The following is a 22,925-nucleotide window of genomic DNA, read 5'->3' on the forward strand; positions in this document are numbered from 1 at the left end:
GAGTCTTAATCATGAGCTAACTGATGTAAGGTGTCGTAAACGCCGCTATTAAACAGCGGGACAGAAAGTGCTGGAGTAACTCAGCGGGTCAGGCAATATCTACATCCTGAAGAAGGGTTCCGAATTAAAACGTGAAAACTCCGTGCTCTAGCTTCAAAGATGCTGCTTGATCCGCTGAGTTACTGCAGCGTTTTGTATCCTGTGCAGGATTCCAGCATCTGCAGTTCCTCATTTCTACTATTAACCAGTACTTACTGATCAATACGTGTAGGAAGGAACTGCAGATGCTTGTTTACACTAAAGATAGGCACAAAATGCTGGAGTAACTCAGCGGGTCAGGCAGCATCTCTGTAGAGAAGGAATCGGCGACGTTTTGGGTCGAGACCCTTCTTCAGACTGAGCTTCTCGGTTCCCTCTCCCCTGACTCAGTCTGAAGAAGGGTCTCAACACGAAACATTGCCTATTCCTTTTCTCCAGGGATGTTGCCTGACCCGCTGAGTTACTCCAGCATTTTGTGTCTATCTTAAATTGTTTTAGAGTCCAATTTGGGTTTCATTAGGCTCATGAGGTGTAATGAAATATATGCAGGATTCAAGGATTTGGATCAATGGATGGAGGAAGCACATGGTGAAGAGCACAAATAACAATTTATCCAAACAAACGCAAGTAAAACACAGAAAAACTATCATCTATCGATAAAGAAACAATACAAGATAACAGATCTCAGGCCCCTCTGCGTATTCGAGTCTCCTGTCTGCACTGGCTGGCACCGACACTGACACACACCTCAGTCCAAGCTCATCTCCTCTCTCTCTCTCTCTCTCTGTCTTCTTGGTGAAGCTCTTTTCTATCCCCGAAGATGAAGCTCATGCTCTCATGGTGGAAGCATGTTTTTATATAATAATTGGTATCTCTAAGAACAACAGGTGACTATGTGTCAAACTAACAATCCTCCTTGGTACCATAACGGCGTGAGTTATGTGCCCTATCAGACACCGAGCTAGTCTCGGATGTCTCTGGGAAAGCAAAGCTGATCTCAGTGACGTTGCAGGTGTCCTCATAGGATCATGTGATAGTAGAATTAGGCCATTCGGCCCATCGTCTACACCATTCAATCATGGCTGATCTATCACTCCCCCCTAACCCCATTGTCTTGCCTTCTCCCCATTAACCCCTGACACCGTACTAATAAAGACATCCTCATGATCTACTGGTCCCTTTGAATTAGCCCAAGCATTCTTCAAGCACGTCTACTTGTTTTCCGACGCAGGGTTGGAGATGCAGTGCTGCTAATTTAGCTGCCAACTCCATTTTAGCTCACATAGTCTGTTTAACCCTTACATTAGCTCCATATGCTCATCACCCCTCTTCATTCCAACATGAACTCAAGAGTTGAATTCCAGAGCTTAAGTGACCCATTTTTCTTTACAGAGGCCAATTAACCTACAAACCTGCATGTCTTTAATTCTTAAGGGGTTGGACAGGCTAGATGCAGGAAGATTGTTCCCGATGTTAGGGAAGTCCAGGACAAGGGGTCACAGCTTAAGGATAAGGGGGAAATCCTTTAAAACCGAGATGAGAAGAACTTTTTTCACGCAGAGGGTGGTGAATCTCTGGAACTCTCTGCCACAGAGGGTAGTTGAGGCCAGTTCATTGGCTATATTTAAGAGGGCGTTAGATGTGGCCCTTGTGGCTAAGGGGATCAGGGGGTATGGAGAGAAGGCAGGTACGGGATACTGAGTTGGATGATCAGCCATGATCATATTGAATGGCGGTGCAGGCTCGAAGGGCCGAATGGCCTACTCCTGCACCTAATTTCTATGTTTCTATGTTTAAGGGCCTGTCCCACTTTCACGACCTAACTCACGACCTTTTTTACTCGTGGACGTTTTTCATCATGCTAAAAAAAAACGCCCCGACCTACTTGATGTCACAAGTACCTACGACTAGCATCACTGCCTGCTATGACCTACCTACGACCTTCTACGGCCTTGTGACGACCATGCTGTGAGTATGACTCAAGGGCAAACTCGGCAGAGGTCGTGAATTAGGTCGTGAAAGTGGGACAGGCGCTTTAGGATGTGGGAGGAAACCGGAGCACCCGGGGAACAACCCATGCGGTCACGGAGAGAACGTACAAACTCCGTACAGACAGCACCAGAGGTCAGGGATCGAACCCGGATCACTGGCTCTGTGAGGCAGTGTCTCTACCGCTTACGCCACTGTGCCAATCTACAAGCATTAGCAGATTATTTTCTTTTAAACGTTACGAAACTCTGGTAAAATTACATAGCCCATAAAGCTCCATACAACTAAGGAAGAAAAGTACCACTGCAATTGCTGTGTTCGCCATTGAAAATCTGCAACCATTTTAAATGTATAAAACACTAACACAGTCTAACACACACCAACAAGGGCAGCGCGGTGGCGCAGCATTCGAGTTGCTGCCTTACATCGCCAGAGACCCGGGTTTGATCCTGACTACGGGTGCTTGTCTGTACAGAGTTTGTACGTTCTCCCTGTGACCGGGTGGGTTTTCTCCGGCTGCACTGGATTCCTCCCACTCTCCAAAGATGTACAGTTTTGTAGGTTAGTTTGGCTTCGGTAAAAACAAATGGTAAATTGTCCCTAGTGTGGATAGTGCTAGTGTACGGGGATGGCTAGTCGTTGCAGACTCAGCGGGCTGAAGGGCCTGTTTCCGTGCTGTATCTCTAAACTAAACTAAAAAGTCATTTGTCGCATCTTCTTGCATCAAAGCACAGAAACAAATCCCTTCGGAGCTCAGGATGAAAAACAGTAGTCTAAAACCCAATTAAAGTAGAACACACACATGCCCATCTATATGACAGCAAGTTAGCTGGAGGGGAAATAAACCTTTAATTTTTCTTGATTAGCTTTAATCCAAAGTTTATAAGCGTACCTCCTACTGGTTCAGCATTACTCTGCTGCCTCCCACTGTCATGGCATCTGTGCAGTAAATGCTAATTTGTTTGAAATCACATATAGCTGTACTTAGTCTGTGGAAGGTTATTTTACAAAAGACCTTTCAGAATGAGCAGCAATTTGAGGGCTTTGATGCACCAGTTTCACGTGCATGGAAACCTAGGTTACTGGGACTTAGTTTAGTTTAGAGATACAGCGCGGCAAACAGGCTCTTTGGCCCACTGACTCCACGCCGACCAGCGAGCCCTGTGCACTAGCACTATCCCACACAGTAGGGATCATTTTCAATTTTTACCAAAATTAACCTACAAACCTGTACTTCTTTGTGGAGTGTGGGAGGAAACTGGAGCACCCGGAGAAAACCCGCGCGGTCACAGGGAGAACGTGCAAACAGTATGCGTGGCTGTGAGACAGCAGATCTGCTTCTGCTGCCACCCGAACTGGGATGTTAAAGAAAAGACACAAAGCACTGGAGTAACTAAGCGGGTCAGGTAACTTATCTCGAGAAAATGGGTAGGTGACATTTGGGTCGGGACCCTTCTTCAGACTCGTTGAGACAGGTACGATAACAACATTTCAAAGGCATTTGGACAGGAATTTGTATTGGAAAGGTTTAGAGGGATATGGGCCAAACGTAGGCAGGTGGGACTAGTGATGTTGGCATGGGCAAGTTGGGCCAAAGGGACTATTTCTGTGCTGCTATGTTCTATGACTAAGTGTGGTGGGAGATGCAAGCTGGAAAAGAGGTGGGGCGGGTCAGAGGCTGGCAAGTGATAGGTGGATACAGGTGAGTTGGACAAAGGCCAGAGACGATAAGAGGAGTGCAATGTGAAGCCGGAGGAAAGGAATTGGGTGGAAAGGGAAAAGGGGAGGGGTGGAATCGTGGGAGAATTGGATATGCTTCTGGGTGCAGCAAAGGAAGAGAGGGGGGAGAAAATGGGGTGGATGTTGTAGGATTGTTCCCCTGAATTGAAGAATACAATGTTCATACCATTGGGCTGTAAGCTACCCAAGCGGGATATAATGTGCTGTTCCTCCAGTTTGTGTTTGAGGCCTCACTCTGGCTAACACGGATGTTAGGCAAGTCTGCTAGGTGTGGTTTAAACGACAGTCGCAAAACAAACGGCTGAAGATATAATGGGTAGGAAGGAACTGCAGTTTACACTGAAGATGAATACAAAATGCTGGAGGGACTCACGGGACAGGCAGCATCTCTGGATGGAAGGAATGGGTCACAGAGATATGGAAGGGTAAGATGTGAAAATGAGACATCAAAGGGGATGCAGTTCAAGGAAAATGTAGAATAGATCATTGTTAGCTTGGGGAAGATGATACAGCAATAAAATTTAATCAGGAAGACAGTCAGACTGGTCGGAGAACTTGGATTGGTTAGGGTTCGAGAGAGAGGGAAAGCAAGGGTTCCTCAGACTTGCAAATTCCATTCTGAAACAAAATGGACAAACTTGGGAGGTGCAACATTGTGGACTGGGTGATAATACAGAATGAAAGAACAGCCATGATATCCTTAAAGATCCCTTTCCTTACAGTTTGGGAGGGATCAGATCAAATTCACCTTTGACTATCCATATTTTCACGGGGTCGGAAATTTAAGTAATAATACTGACAAATGTGAGAAAAGCATGTGGGGAAACTTTACCTGTCTTTTGTCTCCCAGATTAAAACTGAAATGTTGTGGGGTTTTCATGACACATCAATGCAAGAAAGCACACCAGCACCTCTATTTCTGTAGAAGGTTTAGGACGTTCGGCTCCATCCAAGACCGCAAGTAATTGCAGTGAATTGTGGACGCAGCCCAGACTGTCACACAAACCAACCTCCCTTCTATTGACTCCATTTATACCTCACTCTGCCTCAGCAAGGCCAGCAGCATCATCAAGGACGAGCTGCACCCTGAAGTGTGAAAACGCACACCTCCAGATTCAGAGACAGTTTCTTCCCAGCTGTTATAAGGCAACGGAATCATCCTACCACAACCAGAGAGCAGTGCTGAACTACTATCTACCTCATTGGTGACCCTCAGACTATCCTTGATCAGACTATTCTCATATTATGTATCTATACACTGTGGACGGCTCGTGTATACAGTCGCTGCCTCAAAAAGGCTTGCAGCATCATTAAGGACCCACACTATCCTGGCCACACACTCATTTCTCCGCTGCCTTCAGGTAGAAAGTACAAGAGCCTGAAATCTGCAACAACCAGGTTCAGGAATAGCTGCTTCCCCACAGCCATCAGACTATTAAACTGAACTCATACAAAATCTGAACTTTAATTAGCCTACTGCACTTTATATGCTTATTTATGTGTGTATATATATCTATATTACTAAAACTCTGTTCTTGACCGGTTTTGGCGATCTATGCTGCGATTTCCGAGAGAACGCCGCCACATACGGCCGTCATTTTTGGCCACCTCGCTCAGAGCCCCCCTCCGCCGAATATGTGCCGAGGATTTTTCCCGTCGATTAAATATGACAGAGTTACAAAATTCTCCACTCTCTCTGCTGCCCCTGCTGGCAGCAGGGGGGAGGGACTATAAAACCAGGAAGTGGTGTGCCTCAATCAGTCTCTGCAAGTGGTGTGCCTCAATCAGAGCTCTGAATGACACTGACAAATTTCTACAGCACTGTGAGTACCCTTAATTTGGTTTGAAAATGAAAATATGGTTAGAGGTAAAAAAGCACTGACTGCAAATGGTTGTTTGGGTTTGGTTTGAAGTAAAAAGGCACTTTCTCCCCCCCCCCCCCCCCCCCCCCCCCCCTCCCTCCCCCCCCCCCCCCCCCCCCCCTCTCCCCCCCCCCTCCCCTCCCTCCTCCCCCCCTCTCTCCCCTCCCTCCCTCCCCCCTCCCCCGCCCCCCTCCCCCCCTCTCCCCCTCCCCCCCCCTCCTCCTCCCTCCTCTCCCCCCTCTCCTCCCCCTCTCCCCCCTCTCCCCCCCCCTCCTCCTCCTCTCCCCCCTCTATCCTCCTCTCCCCCACTCTCTCCTCCCACCCGCCTCCTCCCCCCCCTCCGCCCCCCCCTCTCCTCCTCTCCCCCTCCCCCCCTCCCCTCCCCCTCTCCTCCTCCCCCCTCCCCTCCTCTCCCCCTACTCCAAACCCCCCCTCCCCATCCCCCTCCCCTAAACCCCCCCTCCCCTCCCAGCCCCCCCTCTCCTCCCCCCCTCTCCCTCTCCCCTCCCTCCCCCTCCTCCTCCCTCCCCTCCTCCCCCTCCCTCCCCCCCCTCTCTCCTCCCCCCTCTCCTTCTCCCTCCCTCCCCCCTCGCCTCTCTCCCCTCCCCTCTCCTCCCCCCCTCTCCTCCCCCCCTCTCCTCTCTCCCCCCCTCTCCTCTCCCTCTCTCCTCTCCCTCCCCCCTCTCCTCTGCTCTCCCCCTCCCTCCCTCTCTCCCCCTCCACCCCCCCTCTCCTCTCCCCCTCTTTCTCCCCTCTTTCCCCCTCCTACCATCCATCCCCTCCCCTAAACCCCCCTCCCCTCCACACCCCCTACCTCCTTCCCTCCACCCTCCCTCCCCCCCCTGCCCCCCCCTCTCCTCCCCCCTCCTCCCCCTCCCCCCCCCTTTCCCCTCCCTCCCTCCTCTCTCTCTCTCTCTCTCCCCCTCCTCCCCTCCATTAGCGTGAGTGCGGAGTGGGGGGGGGGGGGGGGATGGGGGGTAGTTAGTGTGTGACGCTGCAAGCCGCCCCCCCCCGCCCCCCACCCCCCCACTTTGGGGGGTCTAGTATACTATATATATAACTTGGTCTAGTATATATATATATATATATTCAATGATATATGGACACACTGATCTGTTCTGTGTTATTTATGCCTGCAATATTCTGTTGTGCTGAAAGCAAAGCAAGAATTTCATTGTCCTATCTGGGACACATGGCAATAAACTCTCTTGAATCTTGATCATAATCATGTATGGTCTTTCTGCTGACTGGATAGCATGTAACAAAAGCTTTTCACGGTACCTCGGTACACGTGACAATAAACTAAACTAAACTTAACCCCCTGCCCACTTAAAAGGGACCCCTCCTGTCACGATCACTCCGAAGACCAAGTTTTGGCAATCACATGTAAAACATACGGCTTAGCTATTGTACCTGCTAGGTTGGACTGTCACAGCAGTTACTAAAATTAAAGTTGGCATTTGGCAACTAATGTTTATGTAAGCGTTTTTGGAGCCTGCACTTAAATTAGAAGCTTCTAAAATCTTTCGAATCTTTTTTTTCTTCGGAACAGTGATGTTTGAGGACAGATTTATTCCAGGGATGTAAAATGAAGAGCGATGTCAATGATAAGCCGTTATAAGTTAAAGGAAGGAATAGAGCTCGGTAAAGATTTTTTCTCACCTAGTTAGTGGTAAAGATTTGTATAAATCATTAGTGAGAGCACGCTAACGACGCAAGTAGATTTTTGACTTTAGACATACAGTGCGGAAACAGGCCCTTCGACCCATCAAGTCCATGCTAATCAGCGATCACCCCGTACACTAACACTATACTACACACTATCCAAAAAATGTACAATTTTCTTACCGAAGCCAATTAACTTACAGTTTTGTAGGTTAACTGGCTGCAGTACAAAAACTGTACATTTTTCGGATAGTGTGAGTGGGATGTGAGAACGTATAAACTCTGTACAGACAGCACCCGTCGTCGGGATCAAACCCGGGCCTCTGGCGTTGTTAGGCAGCAACTCTACCATGTAAGTGTGTGTTAGACTGTGCCAGTGTTTCATACATTAAAATGTTGCTTGCTAATTTGCAATGGTGAGCACTGCAATTGCAGTGGTACTTTTGCAGTGGCCTACAATCACATCAACTAATCACATTACAAAAAATAGAATAAGCATGCAAACTGCTATAGCCTGCACAGCTTAGAAAGAGGGATTAGTTGGTTAGTTATTTATTAGTTGGACACACAAGGAACTACAGATGCTGGAATCTTGCGTAGAACACAAAAGGTACTCAGCGGGTCAGACAGCATCTCTGGAGAAAAGGAATAGGTGACGTTTCGAGTCGAGACCCTTCTTCAAACTCTTTTCTAGCTTCCTCCACCTCTACATCAATCAGTCTGAAGAAGGGTCTCAGCTTAAAACGTGGTCTGACGAAGGGTCTCCACCCAAAATGTCACCTATTCCTTTTCTCCAGAGATGCTGTCTGATCTGCTGAGTTACTCCAGCTTTTTGGTTTAAACCAGCATCTGCAGTTCCTTCCTACACAAGATTCCATGTAGCAGTCTAAAGTAAAGTCTAAACAAAAGTGCTGAGTAACTCAGGGGGTCAGGCAGCATGTCGAGGGAAAGGACTTGCAGCGTTGCAGGTCGGGACACATCTTCAAACTGATTATTGCAGAAAGTGAGGAAGCTAAAAAAAAATATTGCGGGTGTGAAAAGCCTGGCGATTGATTGTCTGAAGAAGGGTCCCAATCTGAAACATCACCTATCCATGTTCTCCAGGGATGCTGCCTGACTCCCAGCGCAAATTGGAGAAACAGCACCTCATATTTCACTTGGGCAGCTTACACCCCGGCGGTATGAATATTGATTTCACTAACTTCAAGTAACCCGAGCTTTCCTTCTCTCCCTCTCCATCCCTCCCCCATCCCAGTTTTCCCACCAGTCTGACAGTCCCCGATTACATTTTCTGCTTTTGTTGTCACCTTCCCCAAGCTAACAATGATCTATTCTACATTTTCCCTGACCTGCATCCCCTTTGATGTCTTGTTTTCACACCCTGCACTTCCTTATCTCTGTGTTTCCCTCTCCTCTGACTCTCAGTCTGAAGAAGGGTCGAGACCAGAAAAGTCACCCATTCCTTCTCTCCAGAGATGCTGCCTGTCCTGCTGAGTTACTCCAGCACTTTGTGTCCACCTTTAAGGAGAGGAGTTAACTAATCCTCCTTGGCAGAAAAGAGGGAATGGTGCCATTTTTCACATATGTCTTTAAACTGAGGCCCCGTCAGTGCTTTTTGGTTTGTTTAATGTGTTTCATAATGTTAATTGAAGAAAGGAACTTCCAACTTTGGTGCCTCGAATAGGGGAGCCATGGTGGCGCAGCGGTAGAGTTGCTGCCTTACAGCACTTGCAGCGCCGGAGACCCGAGTTAGATCCCGACTACTGGTGCTGTCTATACGGAGTTTGTACGTTCTCCCTGTGACCACATGGATTTTCTCTGAGATCTTCGCTTTCCTCCCACACTACAAAGACGTGCAAGTTGTGGGTTAATTGGCTTGGTATAAATGTAAATTGTCCCTAGTGTGTGCAGGATAGTGTTAGTGTGCGGGGATCGCTGGTCGGTGCGGACGTGGTGAGCTGAAGGGCCAGTTTCTGTGCTGCATCTCTAAACTAAACTAAATATATCGGGGGTGGGAGGAGGGGGGGAACCTTCCTTTGCACAAAATGCCTCATTTCCTACATTAAAAGTGACTAGACTTCAAATGTATTCCATTAGCTATAAAGTATTTTATGTAATGTCCTGAGGAGTGAGGGGCTCCATATAATTATGCTCAAGGCTCTTTGAAATTACACCATAGCAACATCCAAGTACTTTATGTTCGTACAGGCTGGGATTTAAAATGTGATTGCCTGAAAATCCAAATTCGTAGCTGTTGCTCTTTTTTTTAAAAAACAGTTGGAGTCTCAATTTATTTATTTTACAATCGCCTAAAAGCATTCATTCACGATCCAAAGGAAAAAAAAATTGAATTTTGGACGGATTTAGAACGATATAAAAATGTAAATTCTTCTTAAGATGTTTCGAACATCCTTTTATTCTTTAGAGCGATAATGTAGAGCCCATTATATTCATGGCGCAAATACACTCAAACAATGAGGTTAGAGGTTCGGTGAATGAACATTCATTTGTTACGCAAATGTTTTGGAAAGAGCTGTCGAGGGCAGAGTGTACTCTGCCTGTGTTTGGTCCAATCCCTCCAAACCTGTCTGATCCATGTACCTATCTAACTGTTTCTTAAATGTTGGGATAGACCCAGCCACAACTACCTCCTCTGGCAGCTTGTTCCATACACCCACCACCCTTTGTGAAAATGTTACCCTTCAGATTCCTATTAATTCTTTTCCCCTTCACCTTAAAATCATGTTCTCTGGTGCTCGATTTTTTTTTTTTCTTCTGAGCTTTTGTTATATTATTTATTATGATTGCATATTCTGGAGTGCTGCAGCAAGTAATAATTTCATTGTTCTATCTGGGACATATAAGAATAAAACACTCTTGACTCTGGGCAAGAGACTCTGTGCATCTACCCGATCTATTCCTCTCATGACCTTATACACCTCCATAAGATCCCCCCTCATCTTCCTGCGCTCCAAGGAATAGAGTCCCAGCCTACTCAACCTCTCCCAATTGCTCAGGCCCTCTAGTCCTGGCAACATCCTTGTAAATCTTCTCTGTGCTCTTACCAGCTTGACAACATCTTCCCTGTAAAGGTGCAAAACCCAAATCGCTGGCGCAACACAGCGGGACTGGCGGCAACTGCGGAGGGAATGGACAGGTGACGTTTCAGATCGGGACCCTTCTTCCGACTGATTGAAGTAGCGGAGATGATGTTGGAAAATAGCAGGGTCGAGGTAAAGTCTGGTGAGTGATAGGTGGATACAGCAGAGTGGTGGGGGGGGGTGAGGTGACTGACAAATGGATGGACTAAGCGATAAGGGCTAGAGGTGAAAAGGAGACAAGGTGCCGGATAAGGAGAGAAGATAAGTGAGATGGTACACACAAAATGCTGGAGTAACTCAGCGGGTCCGGCATCAACTCTGGAGAGAAGGAATGGGTGACGTTTCGGGTTGAGACCCTTCTTCTGAGTTACTCCAGCATTTTGTGTCTACCTTCAATTTAAACCAGCATCTGCAGTTCTTTCTAACACAGATGAGTGAGATGCATGTGTTTTAGACGTGATTTCAACAGAGGTGATTCTCTTTGTGATATGGTGTTCTCAGCAGTTAATTTCTGAATCATAAATCACCCTGACTGTTGAGATTAAAGTTCATCGATCATTAGAGCAGAATTAGGCCATTCGGCCCATCAGGCCTGGTCTGCCATTCAATCATATATAAGCTCTCATGATGATCGTATAAGCTCTCATGATGTCGCACACAAAGTGCTGGATCAGACAGCATCTCGGGGGGGATATTAATAGATGGCGACGGTACACATGACAATAAACTAAACTGATGTCGGGACCCTTCTTCCGACTCTGGGTGGGAACATGGGCTGAAGAGCAAGAGGGCAGCAGGAATCACAGAGGGGGAGCTATGAAGGAAGGTCTCACAGAACCCCCATTGGAGAGAGGAGGTGGAACCTCTTCAAAGTAGGACAGACACAAAATGCTGGAGTGACACAGCGGGTCAGGTAGCATCTCTGGAGAACAAGAATAGGTGACATTTCTGGGCAGAATCCTTCATCAGACTGAAAGTAGAGGTGGGGGAGAGAATAAACTGGAGGCAAGAAATGGCCAGACCGAATCAGGGCCGGCCGTTTCTCGTCTCCAATTTATTTATCTCTCCACCTCTACTTTCCGTCTGAAGAAGGGTTCCGCCCATATTTCTTCTCCAGAGATGCTGCCTGACACGTTGGGTTACACCGCCATTTTGTGTCTATCTTCGGTATAAACCAGCATGTGCTGTTCCTTCCTGCACAATTCTCCAAAGTAGGCGCACGTTGAGGAGTTTTTGCAGCACAGCTGGAATCTTGCACAAAGCACACTGTACAAGTTCGGGAGTTACTCCAGCCCTTTGTGTTTTGTGCAAGATTCCAGTATCCGCAGTTACTTGTGCCTCCTTCATAGTGTCTTTTTAGTTCAGTTTCGAGATACAGCACAGAAACAGGCCCTTCGGCCCACATAGTCCGTGCCGACCAGCGATCCCTGCACACTAATACTATCCTACACACACTAGGGACAATTTACGCTTATACTAAGCCAATTAAGCCACAAACCTGCACGTCTTTGGAGTGTGGGAGGAAACCGAAGACTTCGGAGAAAACCCACGCATGTCACGGAGAATGTACAAACTCTGTACAGACAGCACCCCCAGTCAGGATCGAACCCGGGTCCCTGGTTTGTAAGGCAGTAGCTCTACCGCTGCGCTGCTGTGTCGTTTGGTTCTAGGCTGGACATGAAATGATACCAGGCACTATCACCCTGGTTACCGGAAGGCATGGGCACATCGTGAAAAATAACTCCTCACTCAGAAATTATACTGATGCAGGGATGATTGGTATAGCGAGTGCAATGTCTAGGTGCCCTTCTTAACCGGGCACAGGTTGGCACAGTAAGGGTAGATCATGAGAAGCTCTGCCCCAGCACCACTGTCGTCGACTTTCATGAACACTGGCAGAATCTTTTAAAATGCAGTACATTTCTACAAAGCTAATGTAATGTGAAGAAATGCTTTAGATATTAAGTATTAGCTACAGGGAAACGTTGGACATACTTGGATTATTTTCTCTGGAACGCCAGATACCTGATAGAAGTATATTAAATTATGAGAGGCATAGATCGTAGATAGGGTCGAGCGTCAGAACCCTTTGTGTAAAAAAATAAATGGATGGATGGATGGATGGATGGATAGATGGATAGATGGATGGATGGATGGATAGATGGATAGATGGATAGATGGATGGATAGATGGATGGATGGATAAATATGTGTAAGAAAGAACTGCAGATGCTGATAAAAATCGAAGGTAGACACAAAATGCTGGACTAACTCAGCATCTCTGGAGAGAAGAAATGGGTGACGTTTCAGGTCGAGACCCTTCTTCAGACTGATCTTCAGTCTGAAGAAGGGTCTCAACCTGAAAAGTCGCCCATTCCTTCTCTCCAGAGATGATAGATAGATAGATAGATAGATAGGTAGATAAAAATGTAATTGCCCCTCAGATTTCTATTGAATCTTTGAACGTATGTCATCACCTTGAACCTATGTCATCTGGTTCTTGATTGTCCTACTCTGGGTAAAAGAGTCTGTGCATTTGCCCAATCTAACGCCTCATGATCTTATCTGCCTTCATCCTCCTGCGCTCCAAGGAAAAGATTCCTAGTCTGCTCAACCTCTCCCCGTAGCTCAGGCCCTTGAGTCCTTTTTGTGTGTCAAAACTAGAATATACATTTACTGTGGTCAAGGGGTGAATGGTGAATGTCCTGCGATCATTTCCAATGTGTGTCTTAAGTGGTCTTACTCCAACTTGTATCTTAATGAAGGTATGGTACTGCTCTGACAGGCATTTTAAAAACACATATATATAATCAAGAACCAGAGGACAAAGGTTTAAGGTGAGTAGGGAGTGATTTAATAGAAACCTGAGGGGCAACTCTTTCACTGGTGGGTGTATGAAACGAGCTGCCAGAGGAGGTAGTGTGGCAGACACTATAACAACATTTAAGTGACATTTGGACAGGTACATGGATGGTACAGGTTTAGAGGGATATTAGCCAAACAAGGGCAGGTGGAACCAGTGTACAAGAGGCATCTTGGACGGCATGGGCAAATTGGGCCGAAGGGCTTGTTTCCGTGCTGTATAACTATAAAATCTCACCAGCAAGCAGCCCATAAGTTCAAAGGTTATAGGAGTGGAATTAGGCCATTCGGCCCATCGTCTACTTCGCCATTCAATCATGGCTGATCTATCTCTCCCTCTCAACCACATTCCCTGCCTTCTCCCCATAACTCCTTACACCCATACTAATCAAGAATCTGTCAATCTGCACCTTAAAATCACCCTTTGACTTGCCTTAGCAGCCATCTGTGGCAATGAATTCCACAGATTCACCACACTCTGACTAAATAGATTTCTCCTCATCTCTTTTCTAAAGGTACGCTCTTTTATTCTGAGGCTGTGACCTCTGGTCCTAGACTCTCCCACCAGTGGAAACATCCTCTCCACATCCACTCTAGCCAAGTCTTTCACTATTCGGTACATTTCAATGAGGTCCCTCCTCATCCTTCTAAACTCCAGCGAGTACAGGCCCAGTGCCGCCAAACGCTCATCATAGGTTAACCCACTCATTCCTGGGATCATTCTCATATACCTCCTCTGAACCCTCACCTACGCAAGCACATCCTTCCTCAGATATGGAGCCCAAAACTGTTGACGATACTCCAAACACCGCCTGATGAAACCTCAGCATTACATCCCCGGTTTTTATATTCACAAAACACCCACTTCCTTAAGGGCCTGCCCCACTTAGGCGATTTTATGCGATTGCCGGCGATTACGACAATGGAATTCACCAAAGTCAGCACCAGCGACAACCCACGTCACCTGGCGACAACCTCCGCCATCGTGGCGCCAACCCACGTCACCTGGCGACAACCTCCGCCATCGGAGCGACACCTACGTCACCTGGCGACAACCTACAGCAGCACCTACGTCAGGAGAAGACAAGCTATGACAAGCCTAGTTGCCGGCAATCGCCTAAAAAATCGCCTAAGTGGGACAGGCCCTTTACCCATTTATAGAGAAAACAAAATCACCATTAACATAAACTCTGTCTTCCAATCCCGCAGGGCAGAGGGGTGTGAAGAAGTGGAGATTAAAAAAAGAGTTACAAAAACAAAATATACATATATATTTAAGTATATTCAAGGCTTTGATTTACCTAACTAAGATCAAACATGTGAAATTATTTCGTCTTGCGGGGAATATCTAACTAACCATTCATCTACGGCAAAAAGAGAGACTAATTAGTAGCCAACGCAAGATCCCAACAGCATCTATCAGGCGTACATCGAACATAACATATCTTAGCCTGTGGTTTTGTGTTTTTTTCAGTCTCATAAGTAATTCAAAGCTCTGCAGCTAAAAAAAAATCATTATTGCACCTAAGGTTTACTACCTCTTTTAACCATAAATAATTCAGATGATAGATTTTTGTGTTAAATAATCAAACCTCTTGTCACGCTGCATAAATATCTCATTTTACAACCAGGGTAGCCCATGGGGATTTTTAAATTCTTAAAACATATAGCGATCCAATTTATTTTTGCAAGACACTAGTTTTTAAATCACTCAGGGTGTGGAGAGCGGATGGAGGCGGAGTAGAAGGAACAATTTCCGCAAGCAAGCCAGTGGAGAAGACAATATAGGACTTTGCTGATGGAACTCTACATTCAGTAAACCCTGTTAGTGCTAAAATGAAATGCAAAAAAATAAATCCACTTGCTCTTAGAACCAAAACCTGTTTCACTGGGTTTTAGACAATAGACAATAGACGATAGGTGCAGGAGTAGGCCATTTGGCCCTTCAGCCAGCACCGACATTCAATGTGATCATGGCTGATCATCCCCAATCAGTACCCCGTTCCTGCCTTCTTGCCATATCCCCTGACTCCGCTATCTTTAAGAGCCCTATCTAGCTCTCTCTTGAAAGTATCCAGAGAACCGGCCTCCACCGCCCTCTGAGGCAGAGAATTCCACAGACTAACCACTCTCTGTGAGAAAAAGTGTTTCCTCGTCTCCGTTCTAAATGGCTTGCCCATTATTCTTAAACTGTGGCCCCTGGTTTTGGACTTCCCCAACATCGGGAACATGTTTCCTGCCGCTAGCGTGTCCTAACCCTTAACAATCTTATATATTTCAATAAGATTCCCTCTCATCCTTTTAAACTCCAGAGTGTACAAGACCAGCTGCTCCATTCTCTCAGCATATGACAGTCCCACCATCCTGGGAATTAACTTTGTAAACCTACGCTGCACTCCCTCAATAGCAAGAATGGCCTTCCTTAAATTAGGGGACCAAAACTGCACACAATACTCCAGGTGTGGTCTCACTAGGACCCTGCACAACTGCAGAAGGTAGTTTTGTAGAAACAAGCATTGGTTTACAAAAAGACACGGCATGAAGTGCTGGAGTACCTCAGTGGGGCAAGTCAGGTAGCATTCCTGGAGAACATGGATAGGAGACTGTTTATATAGTTTTTTGTTGGGCTAGGTTGCCTTCTTGTTCGGTAATGGTATTGGGTGGATTTTAGAGATACAACGTGGAAATAAGCCCTTTGGCCCACTGAGTCCATGCCAGCCAGTGAGCACCCTGTACACTAGCATTGTCCTGCAGACTTGGGAAAATTTACAATTTTACCAAAGCCACTTAACCTATAAACCTGTACACCTTTGGAGTGGGGGCAACCGGATCAAATGGAGAAAATCCACTCAGTCACAGGGAGAACATACAAACATGGTACCGACAGCACCCGTAGTCAGGATCAAACCCGGGTCTCTGGTGCTGTGAGGCAGCAACTCTACCACTGCGCCACTGTGGTGCCCCGCAAGAAACAAAGAGAATCGATACAGAATTGTGGTATAGTCTGCCATGATCAAGCTCACAGGGTCCAATTCAATCGACATTCATTTTCACAACGTCGATTGAATTGGCAGATAAGATTAGTTTATCTTCGCATCCTGTCTCAGCACAGACATTGTCGGCTGAAATGGCTGTTCCTGTGCTGTACTGTTCTATGTGCAGGAAGGAACTGCTGGCTTACACCGAAGATAAGACACAAAATGCTGGAGTAACTTAGCGGGACAGGCAGCATCTCTGGAGAACCTGAACTGGTGACGTTTCGATTGGGACCCTTCAATCTGATGAAAGATCCTGCCCTGGAACGTTACCTATCCATGTTCTCCAGGGATGCTGCCTGGCCAGCTGAGTTACTCCAGTTACTTTGTTTATATCTTCTGTACTGCTCTATGTTCTGTCTTGTGGGAAGCATGGCCTGTCCCACTTGCCGATTTTTTCGGTGACTGCCGGCATCATTGACTGACGTATCAGATCACCGAAAAATTTGCTGCGTGACGCGGCGTGATGACATATTGACACGCGTGTTTTTTCAAGTGTCGCAACATTTTTTTGTCGCCGCTGGATTTTGAAATGTTCAAAATCTTTTATCGACATTGATAAAACACGCCGGCAGTCGCCTAAAAAAATCGCCAAGTGGGACAGGCCCTTAAGAGGCTCGACCTGTTGGAATGAGTGGGCTTTTTCTTGGCTTAAGGAACACATTAGCTCCAGGGAGATGCTGAGCCCAGCAAGGCAAGAGAGATGAATTGACAAAGACAGGCTGCACTGAAGCATTATTGGGTTAAGGACTGAATTGCTACAAATGCTCCTTGCACAGTCAGACTCGTTAATTCTTTTAAATTGGCAAGGTCATCAACATTCACTGTCTCAACAGAATTTGAATGAAAATAGATAGAGACAGATGGAACGGATTAACTAGTGAATCTTCCATGGCAGTGCTTTGATTGCCTGCCATTAAAGGAAAGGTTCAGGCAGCATCTTTCCAGCTGGAGAGTTGTGAAGGGCTTTGTTCCTCCACTGAAAGAATGTTCACATTTCACTTTACTTCACTTCACTCACCCCAACTGTGCCAGTCTTCAGCTTGAACTTCTTCCCTCCCTTCATTGCCCCAAACATGGGCACGGTAATTTTCCTCGGCTTGGCCCCCGGGTCTCCAGTTTGTCCAGCAATCCTTTGAAAACAATGTTTTTTTTAATTTAAAAAAAAATCAGACATCTGCAGGGGATGTACAACGGGATTTAGGGGTCCTTGTTCATGAGTCAATGAAAGTAAGCATGCAGGTACAGCAGGCAGTGAAATAACGAATGGCATGTTGTCCGTCATAACAAGAGGAGTTGAGTATAAGAGTAAAGAGGTCCTTCTGCAGTTGTATAGGGCCCTAGTGAGACCACACCTGGAGTATTGTGTGCAGTCTTGGCCCCCAAATTTGAGGAAGGACATTCTTACTATTGAGGGAGTGCAGCGTAGGTTTACAAGGTTAATTCTCGGGATGGCGGGACTGTCATATGCTGAGAGAATGGAGCAGCTGGGCTTGTGTACTCTGGAGTTTAGAAGGATTAGAGGAGATAAGGGGTAAGCCATTTAGAATGGAGACGAGGAAACACTTCTTCACACAGAGAGTTGTGAGTGTGTACTTTCAAGAGAGAGCTAGATAGGGCTCTTGAAGATAGGGGAGTCAGGGGATATGGGGAGAAGGCAGGAACGGGGTACTGATTGTAGATGATCAGCCATGATCACATTGAATGGTGCTGCTGGCTCGAAGGGCCGAATGGCCTACTGCACCTATTGTCTCTGATAAAACACAGACACAGGGTCATACATCACTGTAACAATCAGCCTTACCCGTCCACACTGACCAGATGCCCGATCTCAGCAGAATCAAAGAACTGCGGATACTGGTTTACGCAAAAGAACACAAAGTCTGAAGACGGGTCTCAATCCGAAACGTCACCTAGTCCTTCTCCCCAAAAATGCTGTCTGGCCCGCTGAGTTACTCCAGCTTTTTGTGTCTATCTTCGGTAAACCAGCACCTGCAGTTCCTTCCTACACAAAGTGCTGGCGTTTAGTTTAGTTTTGTTTATTGTCAGGTGTACTGAGGTACAGTGAAATGATTTTTGATTGCGTGCTATCCAGTCGGCGGAAAGACTATACATGATTATAATCAAGCCGTCCACAATGTACATATTCAGGATAAAGGGAATAATGTTTAGAGCAAGATAATGCCCAGTAAAGTTTGATTAAAGATAGTCCGAGTGTCTCCAATGAGGTAGATGGTGGGTCTGGACCACTCTCTAGTCAGTAATCGGATGGTTCAGTTGCCTGATAACAGCTGGGATGAAACTGTCCCTCAGTTGAGTAACCCTGAGTAACTAGCAGGTCAGTTTGAAGAGGAGTCCCGACCGGAAATGCCACCTAACCATGTTCTCCAGAGATGCTGCCTGACCCGCTGAGTATCCTTTTGTGCTCCATTTAAGGTGGTTCGATTTGCCCATGTTTGGCCCATATCCATCTGAACTTCCAGTTCCAGCTCCTGCAAAGCCATTCTCAAACTTTTTTTTTGAATGCTCAACTGACTTCAAATTCAGGTCACCTCTGCTGTCGAACTAATCGAATTGACATGTCAAAAACCTGGCTCATGCCAATTTTTTTTTTTGTAAACATCCCAGGCATTCGAAAGATGATTGAGCAGTGGCATGTTGAAGGAAAGTCTAGGGAGAAGGTTCAAATACCTTTGGAGTTTGTTTATTCTAATTGAAAACCACAATCAGGTTGTACTCCTTAAATTGCAAGGAACTGTTGCTGGATTTTGCTCTCAAAAATTACAGTGACTAGTCTCCGCTGTGGATGAGTAAAAGCTCAGAGAGGATAGGATTATGTGGGATGTTTGTTTAGTTTAGTTTGGAGATACAGCAAGGGTAAAGGCTCTTCGCCCCATTGAGTCCACGCCGACCAGTGTTCCCCATAGACTATCCTACACACTAGGGACAATTTACAATCTTTTAACCGAAGCCAATTAACCTACAAAACTCGACATCTTTGGAGTGTGGGAGGAAACCGGAGCGCCTGGAGGAAACCCACGTGGTCACGGGGGGGACTGTACAAACTCTGTACAGACAGCACCCATGGTTAGGATTGAACCGGGGTCTCTGGCGCTGTAAGGCAGCAATGATATCGTACTGCAGCACGTGAAACAGTCTGTTAATAGCTCGGTTGGACAACAGACCAAAGAACATCCTACGCCAGTGGAACTACACCACATGCCATCACCACCTTCCGAGCCACCCGTATGACTCAGTCACCGCAAACAGCTCCCATCGCGGCGGTGATCAAGAAAGTGCAATAGCGTATTTACATTCTCAGGCATCTGAGAAAATTCATTAAGCTCACGAGGAATCTTTCGAAGATGCGCTATAGTTTTGTGTGTAGGAAGGAACTGCAGATGCTGGTTTACATCGAAGATAGACACAAAATGCTGGAGTAACAGCGGGACAGGCAGCATCTCTGGAGAGAAGGAATGGGTGATGTTTTGGGTCAAGACCCTTCTTCAGATTGAGAGTCAGGGGAGAGGGAGATACAGAGATAAAGAAGTGTAAGGTGTGAAAACGAGACATCAAAGGAGACGAAGTTCAAGGAACATGTAGAATAGATCATTGTTAGCTGACAACGAAGCATAGAGATAACATTTAATCAGGAGGCCAATCAGATTGGTCGGCAAAATAGGAAGCAGGAGGGATGGAGAGAGAGAGGGAAAGCAGGGGCTAATTTAAGTTAGAGAGGACAATATTCATACCGCTGGGGTGTAAGCTGCCCAAGCGAAGTATGAGGTGCCGTTCCTCCAATTTAGTTTAGTTTAGATATACAGTGTGGAAACAGGCCCTTTGGTCCACTGAGTCTGCGTCGACCAGCGATCACCGTGTACACTAACGGTGATAGTTTTTACCAATGGCAATCAACTTACAAACGTGCACGCTTTTGGAGTGTGGGCGGAAACCAGTGCACCCAGGGAAAACCCATGTGGTCACGGGGGAGGGGGAGGGGGGTGTAAAAACTCTGTTCAGATGGCAACCATAGTCAGGATCGAACCTGGGTCTCTGGCGTCATTGTGCGACCCTTTAAAAAGTCTAGAAAGTATTATGATGACAAGGCTGCTGGTCATCCTGGCCATTCTACCTTCTGGGAGAAGATCCAGGAGCTTCAAATCATAGACATCCAGATGATACTGGGTGGCTCCACCAGCAGTGGCTGCCTCGCCAACAGTCTGTCTGTCCTTTCTTCTTTTTGTTATTTTCAGTAGGTGTTAAAAAGTATGTTTTAGTGTTCCATGGTTTGTTTTGTGGGGTGAGGGGGGGGGACATTTTTTTAATCTCTTACCTCGACGGTCCTGCTGAGTTACATCAGCATTTTGTGTCTATCTTCAGAGTAAACCAGCATCTGCAGTTCCTTCCTGCACAGGTTCTTCACACTTGGTATTCCATAAATAAAAATGGACCCAAAATGCTGGAGCAACTCAGCGGGACAGGAAGCATCTCTGGTAAGAAGGGATGGGTGACGTTTCGGGTCGAGACCCTTCTTCAGACTGCAGACTGGAGCGTGTATGTACCACATTTCCTGAAATCAACGATCATCTCTTTGCTTTGGGAGGGGTTATTGGGAGAGGTAGTCTACTGTAACTTTAGACTTTCAGATTCAGATTCAGATTCAATTTTAATTGTCATTGTCAGTGTACAGTACAGAGACAACGAAATGCATTTAGCATCTCCCTGGAAGAGCGCATAGCAAACGATTTGAATAAATAATAAAAGTGGGGGGGGGGGGGGGGGGGGGGGGGGGGGGGGGGGGGGGGGGGGGTGGGGGGGGGGGGGGGGGGGGGGGGGGGGGGGGGGGGTGGTGATTGGCAGTCACCGAGGTATGTTGTTGAGTAGAGTGACAGCCGCCGGAAAGAAGCTGTTCCTCGACCTGCTGGTTCGGCAATGGAGAGACCTGTAGTGCCTCCCGGATGGTAGGGTAAACAGTCCATGGTTGGGGTGAGAGCAGACCTTGGCGATGCTGAGCGCCCTCCGCAGACAGCGCTTGCTTTGGACAGACTCAATGGAGGGGAGCGAGGAACCGGTGATGCGTTGGGCAATTTTCACCACCCTCTGCAATGCCTTCCGGTCGGAGACAGAGCAGTTGCCATACCATACTGTGATGCAGTTGGTAAGGATGCTCTCGATGGTGCAGCGGTAGAAGTTCACCAGGATCTGAGGAGACAGGTGGACCTTTGGAGATACAGCGTGGGTGGAAACAGGCCCTTCAGCCCGAGTCTGCGCCAACCATGTATACTAGCACTATCCTGTACACTCGGGACAATTTACAATTTTAATCAAAGCCAAATAATCTGTAAAGCTTGTCCTTCGGATGTGGGAGGAAACCGGAGTACCCGGAGAAAACCCACGCAGTTACAGGGGGAACATGCAAAACCAGGTCTCTGGTGGTGTAAGGCAGCAACTCCTCCCCTACGCCACTGTGCGGCCTCCTGCTCACTGTTCACTCTCTGAGCTTCATGTGAACAAGGAATTTCATTGCACACTGGTGCATATTACAATAAACTAATCTAATCTAATCTAAAAATAAATGACACAAATGCTGGAGTAACTCAGCGGGTCAGGCAGGCACTCTGGAGAACGTGAATAGGTGACGTTTCAGGTCAGGACCCTTCTTCAGACTGGTCTAATCTAATCTAACCACCTTCAGAATAAGCAGGAGAGAGAAATAAACACAGGTCTTGCGGGCTTTGCTGGTAACTGCGATGGCATGTACTGAGCGGGTGAGTCATGCAATCTGCCTCAGTTCTCACTCAGTTGGTTGCATTACTGTCTGAGCCAGGAGGTCATATGTTCAAGTCCAACTCCAGAGACTTGAGGAGAAAATCTATTCACATTAAAATTGTACACTTGGAGAAAACCATGCAAGTGATACATCGATCACAGACCTTATTTAGTTGTGTGTGCTGTTGGAATATAGTTGCTGCTGTCAATAATGCATTAATATCCTGTCTGGCAGCCCTGAGAGGATGAATATTTTTTGACAGGATTATTAAAAAGTCGGTTCCGATTAATGCAAGGATGTCTAGGTAGCGCTACCAATTGTTTCCCGATGAGATGTCAGCTGTCGTCAGACTTCGGCAGCGGGGGAGGCTAGGAAAACAAATCCCAATGCTTAAAACAAGCCAAAGCCCACTCATACAAAATTGGGTCTCGACCCGAAACATCACCTATCCATGTTCTCCATAGATGCTGCCTGACCCGCTGAGTTACTCCAGCACTGTGTGTGTGTATTTTGTGTATTAACAAGCATCTATAGTTCTTTGTTTCTACATCCAACATTACTTCTTTTTAAGAACTATATAGTATATATTTTACACTCCATCTCATTCCCACCTCAAGTCACCTAATTAATCACAAACTGAAGATTACATCTATACTCGCTTGCACAGCTCATTGCCACTATCTTGCATAAGGTTGGTCACACTTTTAAGCATAGATAATAAAAAGGTTCTATAATTCACATATTTCATCTGGTTTAGGAGTCTAATAGAAGGGCTTAACATTCAAATGGAAGCCAGATGACTGTGATGTGCAGAAGAGGTTTACTAGGATGCTGAAGATGGAAACAAAATGCTGGAGTAACTC

General features: G+C 46.5%; 1 protein-coding gene across 1 annotated transcript in view; it reads right to left on the minus strand.

Annotated features, from left to right (window-relative positions):
* slc4a1ap (solute carrier family 4 member 1 adaptor protein) overlaps positions 1–22,925 on the minus strand; it is a 187,891-nt gene that overhangs the window by 51,587 nt on the left and 113,379 nt on the right. Inside the window, exon 10 of the mRNA XM_055636349.1 lies at positions 17,314–17,425. Coding sequence (XP_055492324.1) covers positions 17,314–17,425 — 112 coding nt within the window. The remainder of the gene's footprint in view (positions 1–17,313; positions 17,426–22,925) is intronic.

The sequence above is a fragment of the Leucoraja erinacea genome, chromosome 5, assembly GCF_028641065.1.
Source record: "Leucoraja erinacea ecotype New England chromosome 5, Leri_hhj_1, whole genome shotgun sequence".
Taxonomy (NCBI): domain Eukaryota; kingdom Metazoa; phylum Chordata; class Chondrichthyes; order Rajiformes; family Rajidae; genus Leucoraja; species Leucoraja erinaceus.